Source organism: Acanthochromis polyacanthus, chromosome 5 (assembly GCF_021347895.1).
Source record: "Acanthochromis polyacanthus isolate Apoly-LR-REF ecotype Palm Island chromosome 5, KAUST_Apoly_ChrSc, whole genome shotgun sequence".
Taxonomy (NCBI): Eukaryota; Metazoa; Chordata; class Actinopteri; family Pomacentridae; genus Acanthochromis; species Acanthochromis polyacanthus.
Genome location: NC_067117.1, coordinates 26,624,365 through 26,648,089, shown reverse-complemented (window position 1 = coordinate 26,648,089; position 23,725 = coordinate 26,624,365). Strand labels below are relative to the sequence as shown.

Genomic DNA, 23,725 nt, shown 5'->3' with positions numbered 1-23,725 from the left:
TTAAACTTCAGCAAATTAAATAATAGTCTGAGGACATCTTAAAGGAGAATTAACGCTGCATGTACTGTACAGAATAGCGTGTAAGGTTTTAATTAGCGCTGTTTTTGGTCACTTTTGTTGTGAATAATTCTGCCGGAAGTGTGCAGCCTGCAGTGCAGTGTCTCAGGCCTTCAGTGCCTCACACCAAGTTGTACTTCAACTTATAGTAAAGTCCCGTTAAATACCTGCCGTGATGCCTCGGGTGTATGTCGGCAAGCTTAGCTATCACGTTCGAGAGAAAGACATTCAAAGATTTTTTAGCGGTTATGGCAAATTATTAGAGATAGACCTGAAAAATGGGTAAGATCGTCTCATCTTTCGTAGCAGCATGCTAACTAGCTTCATGCTAACCTAACGTTAGTCCTGAGCCGGGCTCTAGAGACGCCCTGCTTTTGCCTTATATTGTCTATACAGTTTACAAACGGTTATCTGTACTATATCCTATTATTATTGTCCAGTAAGGGCGCTAGGAGACGTACCGTTTGGCTAATTTTTTTAACATATTCTTAGCTAGCATTAGCATAGCTGTTGAAGTTGAGCCACTATTTAGTTTTTAAAAAACAGTGTTAGCAGCCCGTGAAGCACTCTGCATGCAAAGTTAAGTTTGAATTTAGCTTTGCAAACCTTAATGTTGCCACACAGATCCGTAACTTGCGGCATGTCAACACTAACTTCTGTCAATCTCTCGATCAGTGGCATCTCTAGAAATGTGTGTCAGGTAACTTCAAAATCTTGGAGTGGCACCCAAAACCCAAAACAAAAACTTACTTTCAAGAGTTTTATCATGCTGTTGTAGTACAGTCTAGCTGAAAACCATGGTTTCATGCACAAAAGAGCAGAAATCACATTCCTATATGCACTGTGATTTATTATTTTATAATAAATGTTATAATTAACTGATGTAGATGTGGATTAAAACTTCCATTATGAATCCAACTTAAAAATTTCCATTCTGGTGCGATTATAATACTAATAGCTACAGCTTTTTATGGTGCAATAAAATGAGTAGTCAGTGTTGCATTATCCTGTTGCCATTAGTGAGTTTAATAATTAGAGAGGTTGCTTTTTGAGAATACACCAGTACACATATTAACTACTGCAAATATCATGTTGTGAAACTGTAAAATCTCCTTACTAAATACTAATTATATCAGACTGTTATGGTGAAATGATATCCAGCTGTGTTGGAGGTCAGATTCACAATGTAAATAATGATTTAACTGCCGTGTCTAGCAGTGATTCTGTGTGACAGCTCCCCTGTCTGAGGTGCCAAAAAGTATAAAATGCCCTTAGTGTTAGATCCTGATCAATCTTGTATCCATGTAAGGGATTATTTGTCATTTTTCACAATTAATGAAGTCACATAGAGCTGCTATGTTCGTCTAATGCTGCTTTCACTTGCACATAGGCAATGTTGGTGCATTCAGTGAACCTTTGATATTGACATATCAGTAACTAAAACATTAGATCTGAGGTGACCGAGGAGATGTTATGATCTCAAAACTTGAGAGTAAGTGTCTAATACAAGAGAAATAAAGACAAGCTCAAATAAAACTAGAATGGAAAAGTAACAAGTAGTACTGCTAATGATACCAGAGCAGTACACCACATGATAATGAAATATTGCACACTGTGATGCAATTTTGCTCCTAAAGTTGAAGTATTGCACACAACAGTGAAACTGACATTAAACATTGAGGAAGTAATATTGCAAATTATATTGATATCGGTGTTCAAAGTCCAAGGTTTCAGCTGTTTCTGCAGAAGGGGGAGAAGCTTTGTGGTAGAAAAGACCTGCTGTGGTGTTCTAATATCCCGAAGGATTCTTCCTGAAGGCATGAATAAAGTATTCTATCTATCTAGGATGCTACATTGTAAATGAGGCATCCATGCCTTAGTGTTTAAATTAAGGTTGAATGAATGAATATGTTAAGGTTGGAGACAGCTGGTCTTCAGCGCGGGCAAGGATTTAAGAATTCGGCAACACATTAGTGAGAAATAGCATTTGTCACAGTTTCAAACACTTTAATTATAAACCTGCTTACAAAAAAGATCTTCATGCATAATCAAAGGAATAACCATTTCCTCCTTTGGCTCCTGCATGTGTTTTCCTTGTAGGTATGGCTTTGTGGAGTTTGAGGACATGCGGGATGCTGATGATGCCGTGTATGAACTGAATGGAAAGGAGCTGTGTGGGGAGCGTGTCGTCATTGAGCATGCCCGTGGACCGAGGAGGGATGGATACGGCCATGGAGGAAGGAGTAAGTTCAGCACTTCTAATTATAAAATATTGTTTAAATATGGCGTTCTGATCAGTCTCTGTTAACTAACATGATGGTATTTACTTTCACTGTCTCTTGATAGAATCGGTACTTGTTTCAATAAAGCTGGCAGTACTCGTGACTTGTCACACCACCAAATGCTTGTTAGACACCTGTTCCCGTTAGCACTCAAGTCCGTTCTGCCTGATGGCAGGTAGACACAAAGCTTTATACAGTAAAAGAGATGTTTGTAAAATACCATGAGTAACATTGATTAAAGCAAAGGTAAGACTTGTGAAGCTTCGATGTATACAATTTGAAGTCAACATTAACAAAGTGCTTGATGTTTCAATTTGAAAGAGTCCACTGCGGGCTGAGTCCGAGTCCAATGAGGGTAAAGATGACTGCCTGACCCGTTTGGCCTGGGCTTTCCCCTTACAATGTGTGTGTGACCTTTGCCCTTTGACCATTGGTTGACATAACCGGAAGCCATGATGACAGCATCCTTTTCCAATAGACCAGGGTGATGGTGAGGAATCCTGTTGGTTTTACTGTTGCAAGACATTTTGCAGAAGACCAACCCAACACATGTTTCAGCCATTGCTTTGGCTCCCAGTACTCTTTAGTAAAACAAAGAGCTTTTGGTAGGTGTCATCTTTGTCTTAAGTTACAAATGGATGGAGTAAAAACTGAAGAATATTGTTTTTCTAGTAATAATACAAAGCAGGAAGTGAGGAAAAACCTACAGGTTACAGTCATTAACTTGACTTGGTGTAAAGCAAAGTTTGATGTAAAGAATTTTGGAACCACTGCTATGTTTAACAACATAAACAGCAAATTTTCATGCATATTGAGTCAGAATCATGAACAGTATAGTAACAATTTCTCCACCAACATTGAAAGTAGCCCATTTAATCATCTAGTATTAGATTTTGTACAGTGAATGTCATAACCATACATCACGTCTCTGGTTGCTTGGTACTTTTAGCAACATGAAATCTTTGTAAGTTTTAGTCTAGCTGCGGTCAAAGGAAAAGGCAGTTGTTCCTGTACTTGAAAGAAATCACAAATAAACACAGGTAAGGGACAAGAAGTGCTGTCTCATTCTTAATTAAGTGGTTTTTAAACCTGGTCCATGGAGCGAAGAGTGACGCAGGTCTTCTAATTGTTGTCTTTTTACGTGCTAAATTTAAGTCATCCCTAAGTGCACAGCGATATTAAAACTCCACAGGACCCTGGGCTCACAGGATCAGGATTAAAAAGCACTGGCATATTTAATCCCCATGTGTTCCATTTGAGAACTGGCATAGCTTGATAGCTGTTATTCTATTTATATGTAAAGGTGGAGGCTTAGGCACAATAACAAAAAAACAAAACAAAGAGAGGTCCAGTGTGCAGTGATTTTGTAGATTATTTATTCCACTTCGGAGTCCTCACCTTTTTTTTTAATCACGTGACTAAAAGTTAAATGTTAATTTCCCTGTCTTTTTTGAAGGTAGCGGCTACAGCAGCTGGAATCGCTCCAGCAGAGATAAGTACGGGCCACCTGTTCGCACTGAGCACCGCCTCATTGTGGAGAACCTGTCCAGCAGGTGCAGCTGGCAGGACCTTAAGGTGGGACGTGACCTCTGATAGTTCAGTTTATAGGGTTAACAGGTATGTTGAGCCTAAAATCAGAGCTTTCAGCATCAAGGTGCCTATCTTTAAATCTGTCGAGATCACCGGGGTAACTTATGCTGCGGGGCTAACCTGACCAGGTTATGTTCAGAGTTTGGAATTCCCTTTAACCAAATCACTGCTTGATGATTCTCTATGAGCGGTACGATTCTCAGCTGAAGGAATATGTTTTATCTGCAAACCAGTTGATCTTTACATTACCAATCCCACAGAATTAAACCGTGTAGTTACAACCTGGCACACTGTATTCGTTGCTTTGCCATGGAAATCCTACATGTATTCAGCTGGTGATGCAGAAATTGCATGAATATATTATTATGTTTGGTCCTGATTTGCTGCTAAGTGTTGTTGGCACTGCAGCTGATGGAACGCAGATTATTAAATGGATAATTCCGTTGTTTTTATTGCAGCAAATATTCAAACAGAAACATTATTTTCACTTTAATTTGGCCAAAAATCTAAGTCATATCCTGTACTATTGCACTGTAGAAGGCATTTAGCTTCGACCTAAATGCACTCTAATACAACATTATGTTTAAATATATGAAGTTTGACAGCTCTAATGTGCAGCTGTCAGTGAGGAATAATCAGCTGCGTTGATCATTAAAATAGATATATTCACACACAGTTTCCTACCAGCATTCCTGTCGTGTATCCTTTGCAGTAGCGGCGTTTTTACCGTCTTACATATTACATTCCTCATGACACGTACAGAGTCTGAAGCAGAAAGCCTCACTTAGCAAAGAAAGTTGATAACCTCCTTTGTGATACCTGATATCTCTGACTGGAGCTTTGTCATTTCTATAGTTTTATCTGTAGTTTTACAAAGTAAAGCCCTCAGTCCGTCATTAAGCTTTAATTCAAGTGTAGTTAGAGTTTCTACAGTGTTCTCCTATGCTTTAACTTCATAGTCACTATTTTTAGGTAGGACAGAATATTTTTATTGTCAATTTGTCTATATATCCAGGATATACAGAGGAACCTAAAAGACATTTCTCTCTCGCCATACGTTAAAAATAGGATCAAAATACAGAGTAAATAGAAGAAATAATGCATATATAAATCAGCCTATGTACCCTGGGGGGTAGTACAAGATAATACCAGCTTTTTGAGGTGATAGTAGTTGCAGTTTGTTAAGATGCGCAATCATGCAAGTGGTTCAGTAAGTGAAGTGATTTTGTTTCAAATCCAATAGTAGATGTCATTTTAATAGTGACTTGCGTTTTGACAAATAGACTAATGTTGTAGAACTTAAACAGGACCTGTTTGATAGTGTTGTCAGAATCAGAATCTGTTTTTTTGCCAAGTAGGTTTTCACATTTGAGGATTTGATGGGGTGCTTTGATGCATTCGGTGAAACCATGATGAGTAGAAAATAGTTTCAGAAGAAAAAGAAAGTATTGCAAGTCAATAGACAGCAGTTGTTAAAAGACAAATAAACAGCAAGTGTAGCAAAGTGGAGGGATTATAAGAAAAGTAAAAAAGTAAGTATTTAAAGTGTGCTGGAATGTGCAAGTTACTGGCCTGAAAATGTAGAAAATTGCATATAATATAGTGTTAACAGCTTGTGATGTGATGTGATGTGAAGGATAATTATAATCCTATTTACAAAACTGTGTGTTTTATGACTCATTGAGTCACAAAAGTCATGGTGGATGGTGTAGGGAGAAATGTTTTGGTGGCACAATTGTGTCTTTACAGGACTTTATGCGGCAAGCAGGTGAAGTAACCTACGCTGATGCCCATAAAGGACGAGCCAACGAGGGCGTCATCGAATTTCGATCCCGTTCAGACATGAAACGAGCTTTGGAAAAACTAGACGGCACCGATATTAATGGAAGGAAGATCCGTCTGGTGGAAGACAAAGCTCGGCGTCGGCGCTCGTATTCTGGCAGCAGATCCAGGTAAGCAAGCATTCAGATGTAATTGTGTTTAATGTGTGTTTGTTTTCTTTACTCAGTGAATACTTTTCCTTTTGAACCTACAGGTCTCGGAGCAGACGGCGCTCTCACAGCCGAAGGAGTAGAAGCTCTCACAGTCGGTCCAGGTCTCGCTCACAGTCAGTGCTGTTTAAATCATAATTCAGCTGCTTTACGTTGTAACACTTTAAGTGACATTTAAACCGGCCTCATCCCCTAATCTTCAAATGGCAGCATGCTTTCATCAGGTGGACATCCACTGATATTTAAACACATTTATCTCATGTCTCCTCATCTCACATTTTAGTTCCTCACCTTTTTTATTTTGACTGCTACTTACACTGCTTTAGATTTGAATTTTTTAGCAGAAGGCACATGTAAATCTTCAGAAAATTTTATGCATCTTTGGTTAAAAGTCTAGGGCAAGTCTTGCCTTTTGGCTGCTAGCATAGTAACACCCTGAGGCAGTTATTTCAGGATAACAATACCAGGTCTTTATCTGAAAGAATGGAGAGAAATAATTACTACACTGAGATGTGCAAACTGCAGGTTTAGAATCACCAGTCTAATGTGATTAAAAATGTTTAAAGTTTTATAAGTTTGTTGATTTTTGACAAAAATAAGGTTTAAAAAGCACATTTCCTCATGGGTTATTCTTGTTCTGGACATATGCACAGTTTCACAACAGATACTTGCATCATTTTAACAATATAATTGGCTGGAAGTTTATCACTTTTACTGTTACAAAGCAGACAAGCGGGTTTTGGTGGGACATGTGTCCTGTGACTGTCATCTTCAGTATTACAGAATTTCTATCAAAAATTTCTATTCAGGACTTTATACATACCAGATGTATCTCTGTAACATCTTAGGGCTTCAGTTCCAATTTGTGTATCATGATGTAGGGCTGGCCAAAATGCTCTCATCCAACCAAACTGTCATTGGTCACACATTCAGTTGTGTTACTTACACCAGGAAAAGGCACTACATCAGTTGCATTTCTGAAATGGTCCATTGCTTTTTGCAGTGTGAACACTCTTACATTTTCCAAACTTTGCACTCACCTAGGTTAATGGGGACTGTTGGATCTCATTTATATTATGTTCAGATTACTCTTACTGAACGTTCTCTGGGAACCGGCTTCAAATTAAATGACACCACATGAATGTGGTCCTTAATGTGGTCACAGTTTGTTCAAATGGATGGCCAAAAATTCAGTTATGAACTTTGCAGATCGTTGTTTTTGTATATCACAGTCCGAATGATTTCATATGCTGCAAATACGAGCTATTTATGATTATTTTTTAATTTATTTTTGCTAATAAGACTAGCAAGTAGAGCACATTTATGGAATGTGGTAACATACAGACTTTTTTTCTCCCCACTTGATTGCTTAAAGAGTAGGTACGTTTTCGGTTGACCGCAGACTTAGTGTGATTTTCCTGTTTTTATTGAAGATGCTTTCAGGCAAAATTTGTGTTGATGAAGCACCCAGTGGCTATTAATTTGAATTTTGCTAAACTCAAAGTCTCAAATCAGAGCCAAGGAATAAAGATTAGACACCTGAAGATTGTGATGATCAGAAATGCATATGATTAATAGGTTAAATGTATAATTCTTGTTTTTCTTTTATTGCACTTCTCACTCCAGATCGAAAAGAAAGTCCCGATCACACACTCGCAAATCTCAAAGTCCCTCCAAGAGCAAAAAGTCTCGCTCTCACTCAGACACTCGCAAGTCACGCTCCAAGAGCAGATCCAAAGTCAAAGCCGAGCGTAAATCCCGGAGTCGTTCCAAGGAGAAGTCTTCCGTTAAGAAGCCGAGAAGCCACTCGCGTTCCCGTTCGAAGAGTAGAAATGAGAAACATGCCTCAAAGTCCCCTCCTGGCAAGAACTCCAAGTCCCCAGCAAAGCGCTCGGCCTCCCGCTCCAGGTCTGGCTCTCGATCCAGATCAGCCTCTCAAGACTGACCAGTTTCTTCACTGTGTACTCAAGAAAAATGGCACGGTACATCCCAGAGCTCTGTGTTGGAGATGTTTACAGAGGGTTTGGTATCTTTTGGCAGAGATTTAGAGCTCATGAAATGTATATTTTCTTGGCAATCTTTTTTTGTTGATCTTTTCTCTAAAATGACTCTCAAACAAATACTATAGGAGATCAGTGAAGCTGTTTTTGAGTTGTCTTTGAATAATTTTCCTTGTTTTATCGAAGTGTGTGATTTGAATCCAGCAGCTGACATGAGATGCAAAAGTGGCTTCATACTTTAATTACATATATGTGATAAGTTCAGACAGAAAGATGTAAAGGTCCAAACTAATACTACTATTTCCAACTAATAGATTCACAGTTTGCATGTTCTGTGAAATAAAGTTTTTACCTGTTTGTCTTTACAAAATCCCTAATATCGTCCTCCAGCGGGAACGACGATTTGAAACAATCTGCAGCATTTGTTTGTAATGTCACATTGGAATAAAGTAACGGACATTTTAAGAAGAGTCTACGTTTATTCATAAAAATATTTTCCAAAAGCACACAAAACTGTTTTGTTTAACTTGTCCCATGAAATGAGAGGAGCATTGCTGTTGAATACACTGATGGACTCAATAAAAGCATATTTTGCATTTCGCTGCACATAGTAAGCATATGACAAATATAAACTCTCAAATATTGGATTACAGCACAATACGATATACTGTATGTAATGTAAATCAGATATATTTCTGGGATTATGTGTAATTTGGTCAAAAAGTGTTGATCAGTCTGTTACATTGTGCTTCCTGGACAGAAGAACAAATATCCGTGTCATACAATTGTGAGGGAATTAGTCAACAATAAAATATTTGAAATCACAGCTAACTTAAAGGACAAACATAACATATGATTCCAAAAGCTGCATAAAATACTGAATAAAAAATGGTAGCAAGCACCTACTTGTCTGCAAACTGCACTTAATGGTAAGATTTTTCTATTTATCAATCAAATGGTTCAAACTATGGAAGTATTAATTATTTACTCTTGTCCACTATTTGCACTACATATAAAACACTTTAACATTTGTGCATTCTTTACATAGGACATTTTATATTTTTTCTCACTTTGTTCATTTTTATTTACGGCACATTTACTCACATATTACTCTTTCTGCTGCTCCAACCAATTTTCCCCTTGGGGATTAAAAGTATTTAATTTCTATTCTATTTTCAAATCAAAAGCCTTTATTTTCCTTCCATCAATCTATTCTATTCGTTTTATTTCTTTGAAATCTCTCATTTTAATCAGAGATACTGTTAAACGTGGTAAAAAGATGTGATAAAACTCTGTTGGACTCTATTTTGACGGCATACTTTGTTGCTAGGTGGTTAGCGCCCATAGTTACCACTCTTCCCCCAGCATGCACCGCTTCCAAGAGAGCTTTACGGTGAGTTGTTAACATTTAATAACATTAACTTGTAAGTTAGTATACTTGTGGAACTGAGTATCAGTGCTGAATACTTGCTATACCTTTGTCTTTGATATCAAGAACTGAAAACAACACTGACGACAGTTAGCTAGCTCGTAGCGACAGTGCTAGCAACAACGCTAGCATCTGAATAGCATGTAAGCTAGCAAGCTTCTTATCCATGTTTGCTAACAGCATCCTAGTATATGACAAAGGATGCTTAGCCCGTTACTTTGATGGACTGCTACTACTACTATTACCTTAGTTATTTACGACAATGTCAATTGAATCTGGTGATTAAACGTGCTAACTCAATCTGCTGCCAGCAAAGCTACTACTGTTTTACAAGAAGGGCTTTTGAAACGGGGTCTAACTTGAGTTCAAACATTTTTCCAGATATATGGATGCATTTAAGTGCCTACTTTGGTGACTGAACCAAGAAAATAATGGAGAAAGAACAGTACAACACTGTGATCTTCAATGCTTCCAAAAAGGAGTTGTTTTCTACGAATAATGGATACAAATCAGTGCAGAAGAGACTAAGAGCTCAATGGAAAATACAAAGGTAAAGTGTTTGTGTAGTTACTCTAAGCTGTCTATGTGCTAAGTTTTCTATTACTACACTAGAGTGTTTCGCGTATTTGGTCGAGGGGTGGACACATATGTACTCTATGATAGTCAGTGTAAAATACCATATGTTGTGACCAACTTGATATTAGCTTAGTCTTTCAGCATACACATCATCAAATGGAACAACATTCAGAAATATGTATGTATTTGAGTTAAAAATAGAAGTTTGAAGTGTTGTGGTAGCACTCAAGTAAAAGCAGAATTACCTCGCCATGGTACTGGAATGCAGTAGTTGAGTAAATGTACTTGGATGCATTCCATCTGTTGCTGCTTGGATTGGCTTAGCTACAAATTCTTTCATAGTTTAAGACAACTTTAGTTGTTAAATACATGTCGTCTCCCCTAGTATGAAGGAAGAGCTGTCATTGGAAAGGCTGAAAGGCGTCAAGCTATGGATAACTGCAGGTCCAAGGGAGAAGTTCACAGCATCAGAGGTGATGTTTTTGGAAAAACATCTCTTTTGTCTGCACATTTCTAATCAATGTAATATTGTACAAAGCTTGGGAGAGGTGAAGTGGCAAGCTTGCCAAGCAGTCTGAAACAAACTTCTATTCTGGTGTGTTTAAATTTTAGCACAGAAGCTTGTTTTCACACTGTTGTCCTGTTTTATTTCAGCTGGAGGTGCTGAAGCACTACCTGGACGGAGGAGGAAATATCTTAGTCATGCTCGGTGAAGGAGGAGAAATGAAATATGACACGAACATCAATTTTCTCCTGGAGGAGTTTGGAATAATGGTCAACAATGGTACATGTTGAAATTAGCTGGAATGACAGTTAACTTCGTCTGCACAGATATTCTTATTTAAATAGTTTTTAACTATGATGTGCATAATTTCTTCCTCTCTGTTTATATTGCAGATGCTGTTGTGAGAAATGTATATTACAAATACTTCCATCCTAAGGAGGCACTTGTGTCCAATGGTGTATTGAATAGGTTTGTCATTACATTATAAGCTATTTTTCTCATATAATCACACATTGCTAATTCAATAACAATTACATTCACATTTATATTGTGTATACTGCCATATTTTTTGTAATAAAATGACTGTTCTTCTATAAGCTGATTGCACTTCTCTGCTTCATTCTTGTTTAGAGAAATCAGCCGTGCTGCTGGTAAAGTGGTCACAGGAATCATTGAAGATGAAAATGTTGGAAACAATTCACAGTAAATTATATGCTTTCATTTCCAGATTTCTGCATAAAATATTCAATTTAAAACTAGGCTTTAAGAGCTGGTTTTAAATTTCAGCTTTCTGCCTTTATTTGTGCAGGGCTCTCACATTTGTTTACCCGTACGGTGCCACGCTGAGTGTGATGAAGCCTGCTGCCGCTGTTCTTTCAACCGGTTCGGTCTGCTTTCCCCTCAACAGGCCTGTCCTGGCCTTCTACCAGGGCAAGGTCAGAGGCACAGTGCAGTTTTCTTACTCATTCCTTGACCATATAATGTTTATGAATGTGCATTTGTGATGTAGAGCTACTGACAGATGTCTCATTTCTTACGAAGGAGTCCGGCAAACTGGTTGTTCTGGGTTCCTGCCACATGTTCAGTGACCAATACATAGAAAAAGAGGAGAACAGTAAAATCATGGTGAGTCCAGTTAACATTTATAGATTTTTTTGGCAATTAATATATCAGAATGGTGCAAAAGTCCTAATTCTGAGCCTTTAGAATTTGAGCCCACTCTTGTCTGCCTCATTTTCTTCCAGGATGTTGTGCTTCAGTGGCTCATGACTGATGCTATCCAGCTGAATCAGATTGATGCAGAAGACCCGGAGGTGAGGAAGTATCATGTACATGATAAGAGAATGGCACCGCTAATTGTCTTTTAAATTCACACCTCTTTTCTCCCTTAGATCACAGATTACACCATGTTGCCAGATACAGGGTGCTTGTCAGAACAGCTCAGAGTGTGCTTACAAGAGGGTGATGAAAACCCCCGGGACTTCACTTCTCTCTTTGATATGTCTTTGTTCAATCTATCTACTGACGCTTTACCCCAAGTCATCAGGTGACAATGCAAAATACGCTTCATTTCCACTTCAATCACTGTGGTTTCTTTGACAGCTAAACATTTTTCCCCTTTCAGTGCTTACAAGCAGCTTAATGTCAAAGACGAGCCTCTCCAGCTGATCACACCACAGTTTGAAACCCTTCTGCCTCAGCTTCAACCAGCTGTACGTTTCAGTCCTGTCTGAGCTGCTGTTTTTGCATATATAGAATCTGAAATACTAAAAGAACTATTTTCTTGAAGGCCCACAAGTTTAAACCTAGAAGTGACCATTGTCTTTCCTTTTAGGTCTTTCCACCTGCTTTAAATGATTTGCCTCCACCCATGCTGGACCTGTTCGATCTAGATGAAACATTCTCCTCTGAGAAAGTGCGGCTAGCACAGCTCACCAATAAATGTAAGTTCAGCACTCTGCTGAATAATGATTAACTGGTTGAGACTTAATAGAACAAAGTGCATGGCGTGATTTTAAACTGCCTCCATTCACAGGTACAGATGATGATCTTGAGTTTTATGTACGCAAATGCGGTGAAATTCTGGGGGTGACTGCAAAGTTGGATAAAGAAAGTCGAGACGCCAAGCACATCTTGGAGCACATTTTCTTCCAGGTTGTTGAATTCAAGAAGCTCAATCAGGTGAGCGCCCTTCAGCTTTCTTGCGGTTAACTTTATTTTACACTGAAGGCCTTGTCTAAAGAGCTTTTTCCCCTCTTGCAGGAGCATGATATCGACACTGAAGCGCCGTTCACCCCACTGTGACTGGATTCCAATAATGTTTTCAGCTCTGTCTTTAATAAGTGCTGCATACGGATGGAGCAGATTTGTGTACATAGTAATGAATGGGACAGGGCTGTTACAGTGGTGGTGGGAAACAAAGTTGTAATTTTCTATTGTATTTCTTTGTGCAAATCACATTGTAAGAATATACTAAAGCAAATGATGTTATTCATTCCTTTATTAAAACAATTTCTTTATAAAAATAAAAAAAGCATTTTGTAATTATGCATATGGAGCCTTCTGCATTAGTCGTCCACGTGGATCCTGTAAAAACAGAAATACAGCGTATGAGCTAGAACATGGATTGGCAGATTTAAATAGAGTATGAAATGATTTTTTGAAAGAAAACTCTGAGAATCTTTACGTTTTTCAGGGAGAAACTTCAACTCGTGAATGTTGGGATTTTGGACTCCATGTTTGCTCCTGAATGCTGCCCTCCATGTTGAGTCTGGGGCTGTTGCTCTCTGATTTGATCAAAGACACATCCCATGACATTTGTGAGGCTGTGAGATCACTGTACGATTGATCAAAACAAGCAGTCTTCTGCTGCTTTTGAAGAAGCATTTGGGGAGTTGAGGACATTCCCTGCAAAGGTACCACTAGGTGACAATTGACAGCCTTCTGAGTGTTCAAACTATTCAGTGAAAACCCCTGACTGGGAGAAATGGGGTCTGATGACAGGCAGAGAGGAGCACAGATGGACACTCTGGAGTCAGATCCATCAGCTACTGTATCATTTGACACTCTTGATATGGACAGTTGTTCCAATGACAAAGCAGACAGCAAACTCTGTTCCCCAAAAAACTTTCTGTCAAGCTCCGATGGAGATGAGCACTCAAAGCTTTTCGTATCTAGAAGGTAAAATGTGAGGCACTGCTTAGAATTGATTTGTCTGAGCAGGTATGAATGAATCTTTTTCAGAATACGACCAGTTTTCTTACCTTTAATAACAAAGGCTTTCTCCATTGTTTCCATTGTCCATCACTGTCAGCTGAGCTGCTGGTGGGTTTTAAACTGTTGGAGCTGCTTGTTAATTGACACAGCTGGAGTCTGAGCAGGTAATCAGCCCTGAAGAGGAACAGGCACCTTTTTAGTCAGGATTACTTCAGAGAAAAAGAGTTACTTTTAAATTTTATTGTCAGTTTTCAAACTACTTCCTTCGAGGCAAATAAACAAAAATGGGGGTTGCAATAGTGACTTTCAAAAAGAATTATTTTTGACAATTAATCCCTTAATCAGACTTTAAATAATAGAAAAATACCTATCACGATCTCCCACAGCCCAAGGTTTCAGCCCAAATATACTCAACTTGTGTAGAATCAAAGGGAAGCTTGAAGCAGAGAATACTTAATGTTTTTGAATGATAATTGCATAAATTATTGACCAGTCATCAAACAGCTGCAGAATAATTCTGTTGATTAAGTGACCAATTAATATCAACTATGCTAAGATTATATATTTTTAATTGTAGTGTCATACTTTTTGCTTTTTTCCTGCTTTTTAGGCACTGCATTTCTTACGTTTGTCATTTTATTTTGTCTGAGTAATATCTGGCCCAAGAATTTTCCCCAGGATTAACCCTTAGATGCATGAGTGATTGGACCCTACACTCTTCAATAAGTGGGTCAAAATGATCCATATAGGAATCAATGCGTTTTTATGCCATTTTTGTCATTTTGGTTAAGAATAATCATTTGTATTATATTTTTGTCCACACAAGAATGATTTTATGTTTGAAATAAGTTTATTTTTCACTTCATGACAGATTTTGAATGTTTTGATGATTGAAAAAGAAGAGTAGTACACAGAACAGCAATAGAAGAATGTCAACATCCATTTTGTTGACATTTTTCCACTCGTTTCCTCCAACTGTTGCTGCTCTCCGTCCATCTAAGTTTGTGGACTTCATCACCTCTTGTATGATATTATCAGTGATAAAGAGCTTTGGGTAGTAAAACAAACATTACAATTTCTCTAAAAGTATAAAAGGTAACTTAAAAATTTAATTGAATGCTATCAAAAACATGTTTTTGTTAGGAATAGCTGGAATATGAAATGATAAAAACTTTTCATTACAAATATATTGCAGGAAAACAACCTCATCGGGTCATTTTTGACCCACTCATGCATCTAAGGGTTAATAAAGTGTCATCTTCTATAAGGACAAGCTGCATGATTTATGTGGTCATTCTATTGTAGAAAGAAATGTTTCGTACTTATCAATGTGAACATTTTGAACTAAATGTTTATTTTTAACCGCTTGCTCATAGACTATACAATTATCAGTTATGAAAGTTGGACAGAAACTTGGGTTGTGTCTGAAATCAGTCACTACACACTTAACTTGATTTAAGTAATGTAGCTTACTTATATCTAATCACTTTTAAAGGGTGCCTAAAAGGAAGAAACTTCTGATGTTATGTATTTTTTTCTTAGAGCAATATCTGACACAAGCGTTTCTTTTGGGATGAATGAAGTTTTGTTTAATTTTAAAGCTATTGCACAAAATAAATAAAATAGAACAGCTGAGGGGGCACTCTTTTCAGATTTGGTTGATTTTCTATAGAATGAACCAGAGGTGTTTATTCATGATAATTTACATGATTTAATGGGTCACACTATTGCAGAAATATATTTCCCACTTTTAGACTTTATATAATTACTCAGTAGGAAGGTTGGAATAAAGCTAGTGTCTGAAATCATTCAATACAAAATTATTTTATGTCACAAATGTATCATACTTATAGTCTATTGCTTTTCTTCTTTTTAGGCACTGCATTTCTTATGTCATTTTGATTTTCTGAACAATATGTGGCACAAGAATTTTCTTTGGGATTAATAAAGTTTGATTTTACTTTATTTTATCTTCAATAAATGTGTGCTACTTTTGAGTGTGAACATTTTAACCAGAACAAACCCTTTATTAAATGTTTTATTTATGTTGGAATAAACTTGGTTGTCCTGACTTCCTACGCGCACATCTACTGCGCACTGACGTCACTATCCTGCTCCTACGACAGAGAAGGGCGCGAGATAGAAACCGAGGAGCGCGGACTCTCCGGCCGCTCCGCAGCAGCTGCTCTCATGCTGTAAACCAGCTCAACACAGCCGCGCCGAGCCTCCATCTCCACCTAAGTCCGCAGGAAAGGCACTGAAAACGCCGAATACAACGATATCACACCGAATATTGTCGCACATGACGAGCAGCGGCGGCAGGAAAACTCACCGTCTGAGCATAAACAACAGAAACAGAGGGAAATGTCGTGGTGGCCGCGCGGGTAAGACGTTGGTTTTTGCTATCTGAACTAACTTTAGCATTAGCATGACTTTTTTTAATCATATACGGCGGGTTTAACATTTAAATATACAATGTTAAAGGCGCTCCTTTGGATCAAGTTTGCTGTTTTGGCCGAGACGTATCATTTTGTGCCGCCCTTTTTTTCCTAAAAGCCAAACGGACACATCAGTTAAATATGTAAACGTTTCCTGACCGTCGATTATGCTAACTATTGACCAACTAGTCCCAGACAGTTAAGCAGAAAAATGCACCCGATTGTCCAGTTGTCTTCATTATACCATCAGCCTTCTCTGTCAGCTGAATTCATGCACATCATGGCTGTTTGTTTCCCAGTGAGGATGGAGAGGAGGTCCTGCATCAAGACACTGATTCTGATGTGGCAGAGCAGAGGGACGGTGGGAAACTGAAAGTGAAGTGGACACAAGAAGAGGTGACTGTTGTGACTCTTCCCATTGATCCAAATGTGTTTTTCAGTTATCATAAACGTGCTAATTCTATTCATTGTTGCAGGACGACTTGCTCAAGGCACTGGTTCAAAAACTTGGACCCAATGACTGGAAGTACATAGCCAGCAACATACCAGTGAGCCTGATCAACTTTTCTTTTTCATTGTCTGTTTTATTATCAACACAAATCAGCATTTTGAAGCTGCTTTTGTCTTGTTTAGAATCACACTGAACACCAGTGTCAGCACCGATGGTTTAAGGTTTTGGATCCAGAATTGGTTAAAGGTCCCTGGACCAAAGAGGAGGATGAGAAGGTTGGTAGTTAGCAGTTCGCAACTCAAAAAAGACAGTGTGATTGGTGAAAATAAGCTGTGTTTAAATACGCTTTTTTCTCCTCTAGGTCATAGAACTTGTGAACCTCTACGGCAACAAACAGTGGGCCATGGTAGCCAAGCATCTCAAAGGCAGACTGGGGAAGCAGTGCAGAGAGCGCTGGCACAACCACCTCAATCCCAACGTTAAGAAGTCATCGTGGACAGCCGAGGAGGACCTCATCATCTACAAGGCTCACTGCCTGCTTGGAAACCGCTGGGCCGAGATTGCAAAGCTGCTCCCCGGAAGGTAAATAGTGGATCTGTCCAATATTAGGGAAAAACCGAGAGTATTTGTTTATTCTGCAATATATATCGGGGCAGTTTTGTAGGAAAGTGCATCTACATTGAAATGGTGTAACACTGGCAAAAACATTTGAAATATATTGTCTGGATGACATTCAGATCTTTGCACTCACACAGACCTTTGAGATGCTGCTTAAAATTACCAAAACAAATTAGTTATGGTAACAATTAAAAGACATTGCTGAATACATAATTTTGATCAGCATCATTCTTTCTGTAGCTAAAACCTTTTTCCTTCAACTGCAATTGCTTGTCTTCTTGAAACCACATCTTCCTTTTGAGTGTTTACCTCCTGCTCTTGTGAATAATAGAAGAACTCGGTGTATCCAGGAAGCTTAAATCACAGTAAACAGTGACAGTCTTGTACATTAGTCATGGAAAATGAAGCAGCAAAAAGCAGTTGTGACTTGATGTGTTTGAGTTTATCTGCCTTATTTGACATGACGGTTCCAGTGATGGGACTAATGCGCACATGTCAATGCTGAAATTATATATTGTGCAGCTCTAGTGAATAACTTCTGTCTGTGCTATAATTACCCCAGAGGACGGTTTTAAGATTGTAGACATGGTTTTCAGTGTGAAAAATTAAGCCTTGCCTTTTACAGAGAGTTCATGGCATAATATTTATTCACAGGACGGACAACGCAGTGAAGAATCACTGGAATTCAACCATCAAACGCAAGTTAGAGATGGGCTTCTACACCCGGGAGGTCTTTAGGCCAAATGAACTCGAGGAGCTCTTGGCTCGTGTTAATAAAGACCTGCAGGTGGATGGCATTTCCTTGCTTTCTCCTTTAAGACACATGCACAGTGTTGATCTTTTTGAACTACTGAAAATTCTGTTTTCTGATTACACAGATGTCCACCTGCTCTCAAGACGGTTTAGATAAGGATGTAGAGCAGAAACCCCATCCTTCGGTAAATAAGCATTCTCATGTATTTGAAAAATATCACAAGTTAGAAGTCCGACTTGGTGTAAATGGGTCTTTCTGTAGAATATATATACATATATACTACACACCCGCATTTGCCAATCGCTGTTTTTATATATGTCTTCTTTCTACAGCAGTTGCAGGAAGTCTTGGTTTCTGCTAAAGCTGGTCCCACTGAAGCTGGGCCGTCAAAGGCTGTCTCCTCTCCAAAGGACAGTTTAAGCCCCAAGACTGAACCGGACACCTCAGGAGAAGTCAGCTGCACCAACTGGGTGGTGGACAGCTCTGGTTTTCTCTCTCCTACTGGCCCAGTGCTGAAGGAAGTGCTGGATATGGTGGATGGGGTAAATTAATATAAATGCCATTATATCTCATTTTAAAATCCCTTTCAGATCATTTGTGCTGCCTACATACTGTTATTATATTATATTCTGTATGTTAGATGGTAATATACTAAACATCTGTGTTAAAATTCTATACATTTATGCTGTCCTGTAGTGCATTTCAGAGACTAGATGTACAAGTGACAAATCAGGTGTCTTTTGTGCACTAAGGACTTCGATGGCTGGTGCAACCTTGCAGCCTTCGACCTGCCAGAGGACAGTCCCAGCCCAGAACGTCACCAGTTTCGTCTGGAGGGCAGCGCCTTGCAAGAGCTGAGTAAAGGCAGCAAAGGGGAACTCATCCCCATCTCTCCAGGAGGGGTCACGCCTCCCTCCATACTAAACCGCAGAAGCCGGAGACGCATCGCCTTGTCTCCAGACGGCAATAACTCCATGACACCGAAGAGCACGCCTGTCAAAATCTTGCCCTTTTCTCCGTCTCAGGTAAGCCGTCAGAGTTAATACTGTGGTGCTGCTCCTGATGTCTCCTTAAAGTCCTCTGCTGATGACTGTGTTTTTATTCAGTTCCTCAACATGTGGACCAAACAGGACACTCATGACCTGGAGAACCCGTCCCTCACTTCCACGCCAGTATGCAGCCAGAAAGCCATTGTTACTACGCCGCTACAGCGGGACAAGACCCCCCTCACTCAGAAGGAAAACTCTGTGTAAGTGGTCTTTAATGATGTGTTCTCATCCCTGGTGCTATGGGTATGCATCGAGTTTACAATTGGCAAAATACCCTTCTTCTTTACTCTTTTTAAATTATTATGCATTGAAAGAAATTAAAAGAACATACAGGTAACTTTAGCTTGTGAACAGTAATTCAGTAGCTGCTAAAATGAAAAGTTCTCACATTAGTATAAGATTCAGTGGGAACTGTTCTTGATCAATTCATGCCAATTCTGTAATATCCTGGTTAATCCTCCATTGTCAACATTTAAATTTGCTCCTCAATTTGAATCTTCTTTATTTGTGGGACATTGCTCATGAAATACCGTGGGCTACACCTGTTAATTTAATTCATCAAAAACATAGAATTTAGAACAGTAGACTTATTACTTCAGAAAAATCTAGTGTTTCTGTCTTGTCCGTTAACAAAATGTGTCTTTGAGTAGCTTTTTGGAGATTGCAAGTATTTAAAGGTAGACCTGGTGAAAGTTTAAAAGGAATTATAAAGGATTTTGATTTGATAGGTCCATTCTATCAAATAGTTCTACTAAACGCCATCCTATTTTCGAACACAGATCTGAGAATCAGTTCCCAATTGCCTCTTAGTTTCCTCCATCTGTTACCCTGCAGATTTGTTACACCCAACCACAAGTCCGAGCTCTGTACGTCCCCACGAACTCCAACGCCGTTCAAGAACGCCATGGAGAAGTACGGTCCTCTGCAGCCTCTGGTGGGTGTCTTTCTATGCTGATAACAATAAGCTTTCTTGTTTTGTTTTTTTTTGTTTTTTTTTCAAGCTGCTTTAACTGTGTTTTTTTGCCATGTTATCTTAGCCTCAGACTCCGAATCTTGAAGATGACATAAACGAGGTCATCCTAAGAGACGCAGGGATCAACTTGGTCGTTGCACGTTCAACACCACCTGAGCAAAGGCGCAAAACCATGGTAACTACCAGTCGCCTTTAATACTTTACATCTATTTCAGTTCTTTTAAAACCTGTTAAAGAAAAAACGCAGCATTTACACATGTCGTGTACTTGATAAGAAAGAGAGCATTGAAGCTGGTTGTTAAAAAAAAATGACTCAGTTGCACTGACACTTCTGCTGACTGCTGAACAGCATGGCATGTTTTACAGTCTATAAATAGGTATAATGTAGCTATTTAACAGTTCTGTTTCGATGGGGTTTGATGCATCTTCTGGGTATTTCCTACAAGAATCTATTGACTGAGTTGGTAAACCACCTAGATACTGATACATCTCATCATGTGATTGACTTAGTAGATGAAAGCAACATTGTTCTATTTCTTCTATCTGTAAATCTAAGTATATTTACAAGTCCGTGTCAGTAGAGGACTTACACAAACTGCTGAAAGAATTACTGATTGAGACAGAGAAGTGAGCAGGACCCCAGGTTCACCTGAAGCCTGTGTTCACGTTCTATAATGTTGCATGCTGGGTTTGCAAATTTTAGACAGATTCCTTAACCAGTAGTTGGCCATGTTAAAAATCAATAGTGAGTTACATGTTGAATAATGAATGAAATACAACACCGGTCAAAAGTTTGGACACACCTTCTCATTTAATGGTTTTTCTTTATTTTCATGACTATTTACATTGTAGATTCTCACTGAAGGCATCAAAACTATGAATGAAGGATGGAGCTAAGAACAGCAGTACTTTGTTCAATGCAGTAGCACTTCCTTAGGTGTATCTTCTACAGACAAATTAAAATTTGTGTACATGTTCTTGAACAAACCATCATCTGAACATGCGACTCTTTCCCTGCTTCCTTTCTCATTATGCAGTTGTGACCCTGTAATGCACACAACACACTTGCACAGTTCTAGAAGTGTTAACATGCACCTGAGATGTTACTGAACATTTGTTTGAGCAATTTTATTTATTTACTTTAATAATATATTGCGGAAGATGAAGGTTGAGTCACTCCTGTCAGAAAAAGCTGAGACTGATGCTGAACACTGCTAACTTTAAGACTAATACATGCTTCAGAGCATATGTACACTATGAGTAAAAAGTCTGGGAACATTTTCTCATTTAATGTTTTTCTTTCTTTTCATGATTATTTACATTGTAGATTCTCACTGAAGGCATGAACACGTATGGAATTATGTAGTAAACAAAAAAGTGTGAAATAAGTCAAAACACGTTTTATATTTTAGATTCTTCAAAATAACCACCCTTTCTTTGATTACTGCTTTGCACACTGTTGACATGTAAGTAGTCGTGTTTTTGGCTCCATCCTGCTTTCTGAAGTCACACTTTGGAGCTACGTTTCACTGTTTAGTCTTCCTCTGCTGCTACACCAACAGCCCAAAGATTTGTTGTGCTGTGTTAGACAGAAATTGTACCTCATCGTTGACATTCCTACTCAAACTATTTACTCAGAACTCCTCTGTTTTTGTTTTTATTTTCTCAGCATCGTCCTCCTATGAAGAAAGTGCGGAAATCACTGGCCCTGGATGTCATGGACTGCCAAGTGATGCCTGCATCTAAACGCAAATCTTTCAAAAGTGAAGCCAAGCACACCATCAAGGTACAGTGTGTGTATAAACGTACTATTAGCTTGTCTGCAGATGTGGCACCTCCTAATTCTTGGCTTTTTCTCCTCTTATTTTCACCACACAGGAAGAACCTGCGATACTCTCAGTCAGTTCCTCTTCGTTTTGCAGTAAGCGGCATGAAAATATTTTGGATCAGGGCTTTCTTTTGGGACCCAGTGACAGTGCGATATTTTCCAGCACAGCTCCTCCAGTTCCAGTAAGTTTCTACCCTTTTAAAAGTAATGATTACTGTCATTAATGAGTATTTTACATTTGCTCTGATCTACCTCTGTCTTTACAGATGTCAAAAGAATGGGAGACGGTTGTTTGTGGACAAACTAAAGACCAGCTTATAATGACAGAGAAAGCAAGACGCTACCTTCGCTCACTGAAGTCCCACGCTCCCAACCGGGCTCTCATTTTGTCCTGAGATGTCTCACCCTTACGCCAACATGTTACACATACAGAACTTAATGTTGCTGTTTTTCCCCTACATTTTTTACTGGTGTAATCTGAGGTGAAGAAAAGGACATGCCATGTGTCGGGGTCAGTACAGTGTCTGACCAAGTAACTAGCAATCAAACCATCGACAGAATATAGCTCTGCCACTCATTCCAGAAAGAATGGTGCTTTTAGATTTAGACTCACTCTGACAAGCTTCAGTGACATTTCACTGATTTATAGGTGTTTCAATGTGTTTGAACAATGAATGTAAAAAAGAAAAATCAACGTTAGATACCTTTGCTCTCACTGAAAATACATATTTTTTCATTACATAATGTATCTGTAATTTAACAGTGTTTTAAAATTGTGAACTGTACAAACACTCAGGTTGCACCGCCATAATTTCTCACTTATCTTAATATGAAGTAGTCTGATCAGTAATATGCTGAGAGCTAATTGTCTTATTGTAGTATCTGTTTAGCATGTGAATAGAATTACAGTATACATCTCGGTACACATTTGAAGTTAGGTTCCTGCACAGGAGAATTAGGCATTCACTGAAAATACAGTAGTGACAAACATCAATAATTCATCAAGATGACTTAATACTTAAGATCCAAAAAATGGTGATTGGAGCTGGGAAGTTGTTTTATTCTGCAGTGGCCTTGTAGCTGAGAATTTGTGGATGCGTGAAATCAACACTGACTTTTGATGACAGGGGTATTGTGTTATTTGGCACTGTTTGTAAATATTTTATGTTGTATGTTTTTACTTTAGCATACAACATTTTTTCATGGAAATGAATAAATCTTAAAATAGCTAATGCATATTTGTTTTCTGAATGTGTTTAATAATCTGTTTAACAAGACTCAGCTGCATATTAAGTTCAGTTGAAGGACTTTATGAGTTTAAGACAGCTGATTGAAATTTAAGAAGTTCCCCTGGATATAGAAATAACACAACTGCTCGTATCAACTGTCTCACTGATTCTTTCATGAGAAGAATTTAGTGAGTGAATAAAAATTAATATAATGCAGATTCATATGTACTGCAATATTAAAGTTACCCATACCTTAATAAATATCCAAATTAATATTTAATGCATTGTAAAATAGCTTCCATTGTGTACTTCTAAGTAAACAATCAACATAACTACTCAAATAACATCAAAGATTATATACATTTCTGTCATTTATAGTAATTCTGTTTTAATTACTGTTACAGGAAATCATGTTCATTTTCTTTACCTCATCCACCTTAGCTAGAAAGATCGTTTACATGATTTATCAAATTCACCACATTCAAAACAACAAAAATGTAATATTTGTCATCAGTGAACTACTACATATTTTGGCAAGGGGGCGTAATCACTTTTTGGCTCGCGGAAAACTGCAGTAAATTAGTTGAATTGGTCCTTTAAAACTTTTGGACCAGTAAATAAAAAATGGTAAATGGAGCTGATGTGTGAGGCACAGAGCAGGTAACATAACGCAGAGACATAAGGATAAATGCTGGGCACCAGGAAATGATATCATTATTATTATTGCTATTATCATTAT

General features: G+C 38.4%; 3 protein-coding genes across 6 annotated transcripts; all 3 read left to right on the top strand.

The window, feature by feature from the left end:
- Positions 1-112: 112 nt before the first annotated feature.
- On the top strand, positions 113-8,390 carry srsf6b (serine and arginine rich splicing factor 6b). Of its 3 annotated transcripts, none has more exons than XM_022194263.2 (6): positions 113-339; positions 2,158-2,300; positions 3,796-3,914; positions 5,679-5,881; positions 5,965-6,024; positions 7,547-8,390. In XM_022194263.2, the coding sequence occupies exons 1-6, from the start codon at positions 233-235 to the stop codon at positions 7,863-7,865; spliced, it is 951 nt and encodes a 316-aa protein (XP_022049955.1). In that variant the 5' UTR covers positions 113-232; the 3' UTR covers positions 7,866-8,390. The 3 variants fall into 3 exon arrangements, with proteins under 3 accessions (XP_022049955.1, XP_022049952.1, XP_022049953.1); XM_022194260.2 differs by having other exon boundaries at positions 114-339; positions 5,965-6,036; positions 7,535-8,390; XM_022194261.2 differs by having other exon boundaries at positions 116-339; positions 5,965-6,036.
- A 789-nt stretch (positions 8,391-9,179) lies between these two features.
- Positions 9,180-12,979, top strand: ift52 (intraflagellar transport 52 homolog (Chlamydomonas)). Its single transcript, XM_022194265.2, has 14 exons — positions 9,180-9,313; positions 9,731-9,899; positions 10,311-10,398; positions 10,580-10,709; positions 10,823-10,898; positions 11,061-11,132; positions 11,239-11,365; positions 11,472-11,555; positions 11,675-11,743; positions 11,822-11,976; positions 12,055-12,142; positions 12,265-12,373; positions 12,466-12,611; positions 12,693-12,979. The coding sequence occupies exons 2-14, from the start codon at positions 9,781-9,783 to the stop codon at positions 12,732-12,734; spliced, it is 1,305 nt and encodes a 434-aa protein (XP_022049957.1). The 5' UTR covers positions 9,180-9,313; positions 9,731-9,780; the 3' UTR covers positions 12,735-12,979.
- Positions 12,980-13,085: 106 nt separating this feature from the next.
- On the top strand, positions 13,086-22,993 carry mybl2b (v-myb avian myeloblastosis viral oncogene homolog-like 2b). Of its 2 annotated transcripts, none has more exons than XM_022194266.2 (15): positions 13,086-16,030; positions 16,384-16,480; positions 16,561-16,632; positions 16,718-16,810; positions 16,897-17,117; positions 17,808-17,940; positions 18,032-18,091; positions 18,240-18,449; positions 18,660-18,932; positions 19,014-19,156; positions 19,791-19,890; positions 19,994-20,104; positions 21,599-21,715; positions 21,808-21,939; positions 22,024-22,993. In XM_022194266.2, the coding sequence occupies exons 1-15, from the start codon at positions 16,011-16,013 to the stop codon at positions 22,150-22,152; spliced, it is 1,911 nt and encodes a 636-aa protein (XP_022049958.2). In that variant the 5' UTR covers positions 13,086-16,010; the 3' UTR covers positions 22,153-22,993. The 2 variants fall into 2 exon arrangements, with proteins under 2 accessions (XP_022049958.2, XP_051803843.1); XM_051947883.1 differs by having other exon boundaries at positions 15,875-16,030; positions 18,243-18,449.
- Positions 22,994-23,725: the final 732 nt, after the last annotated feature.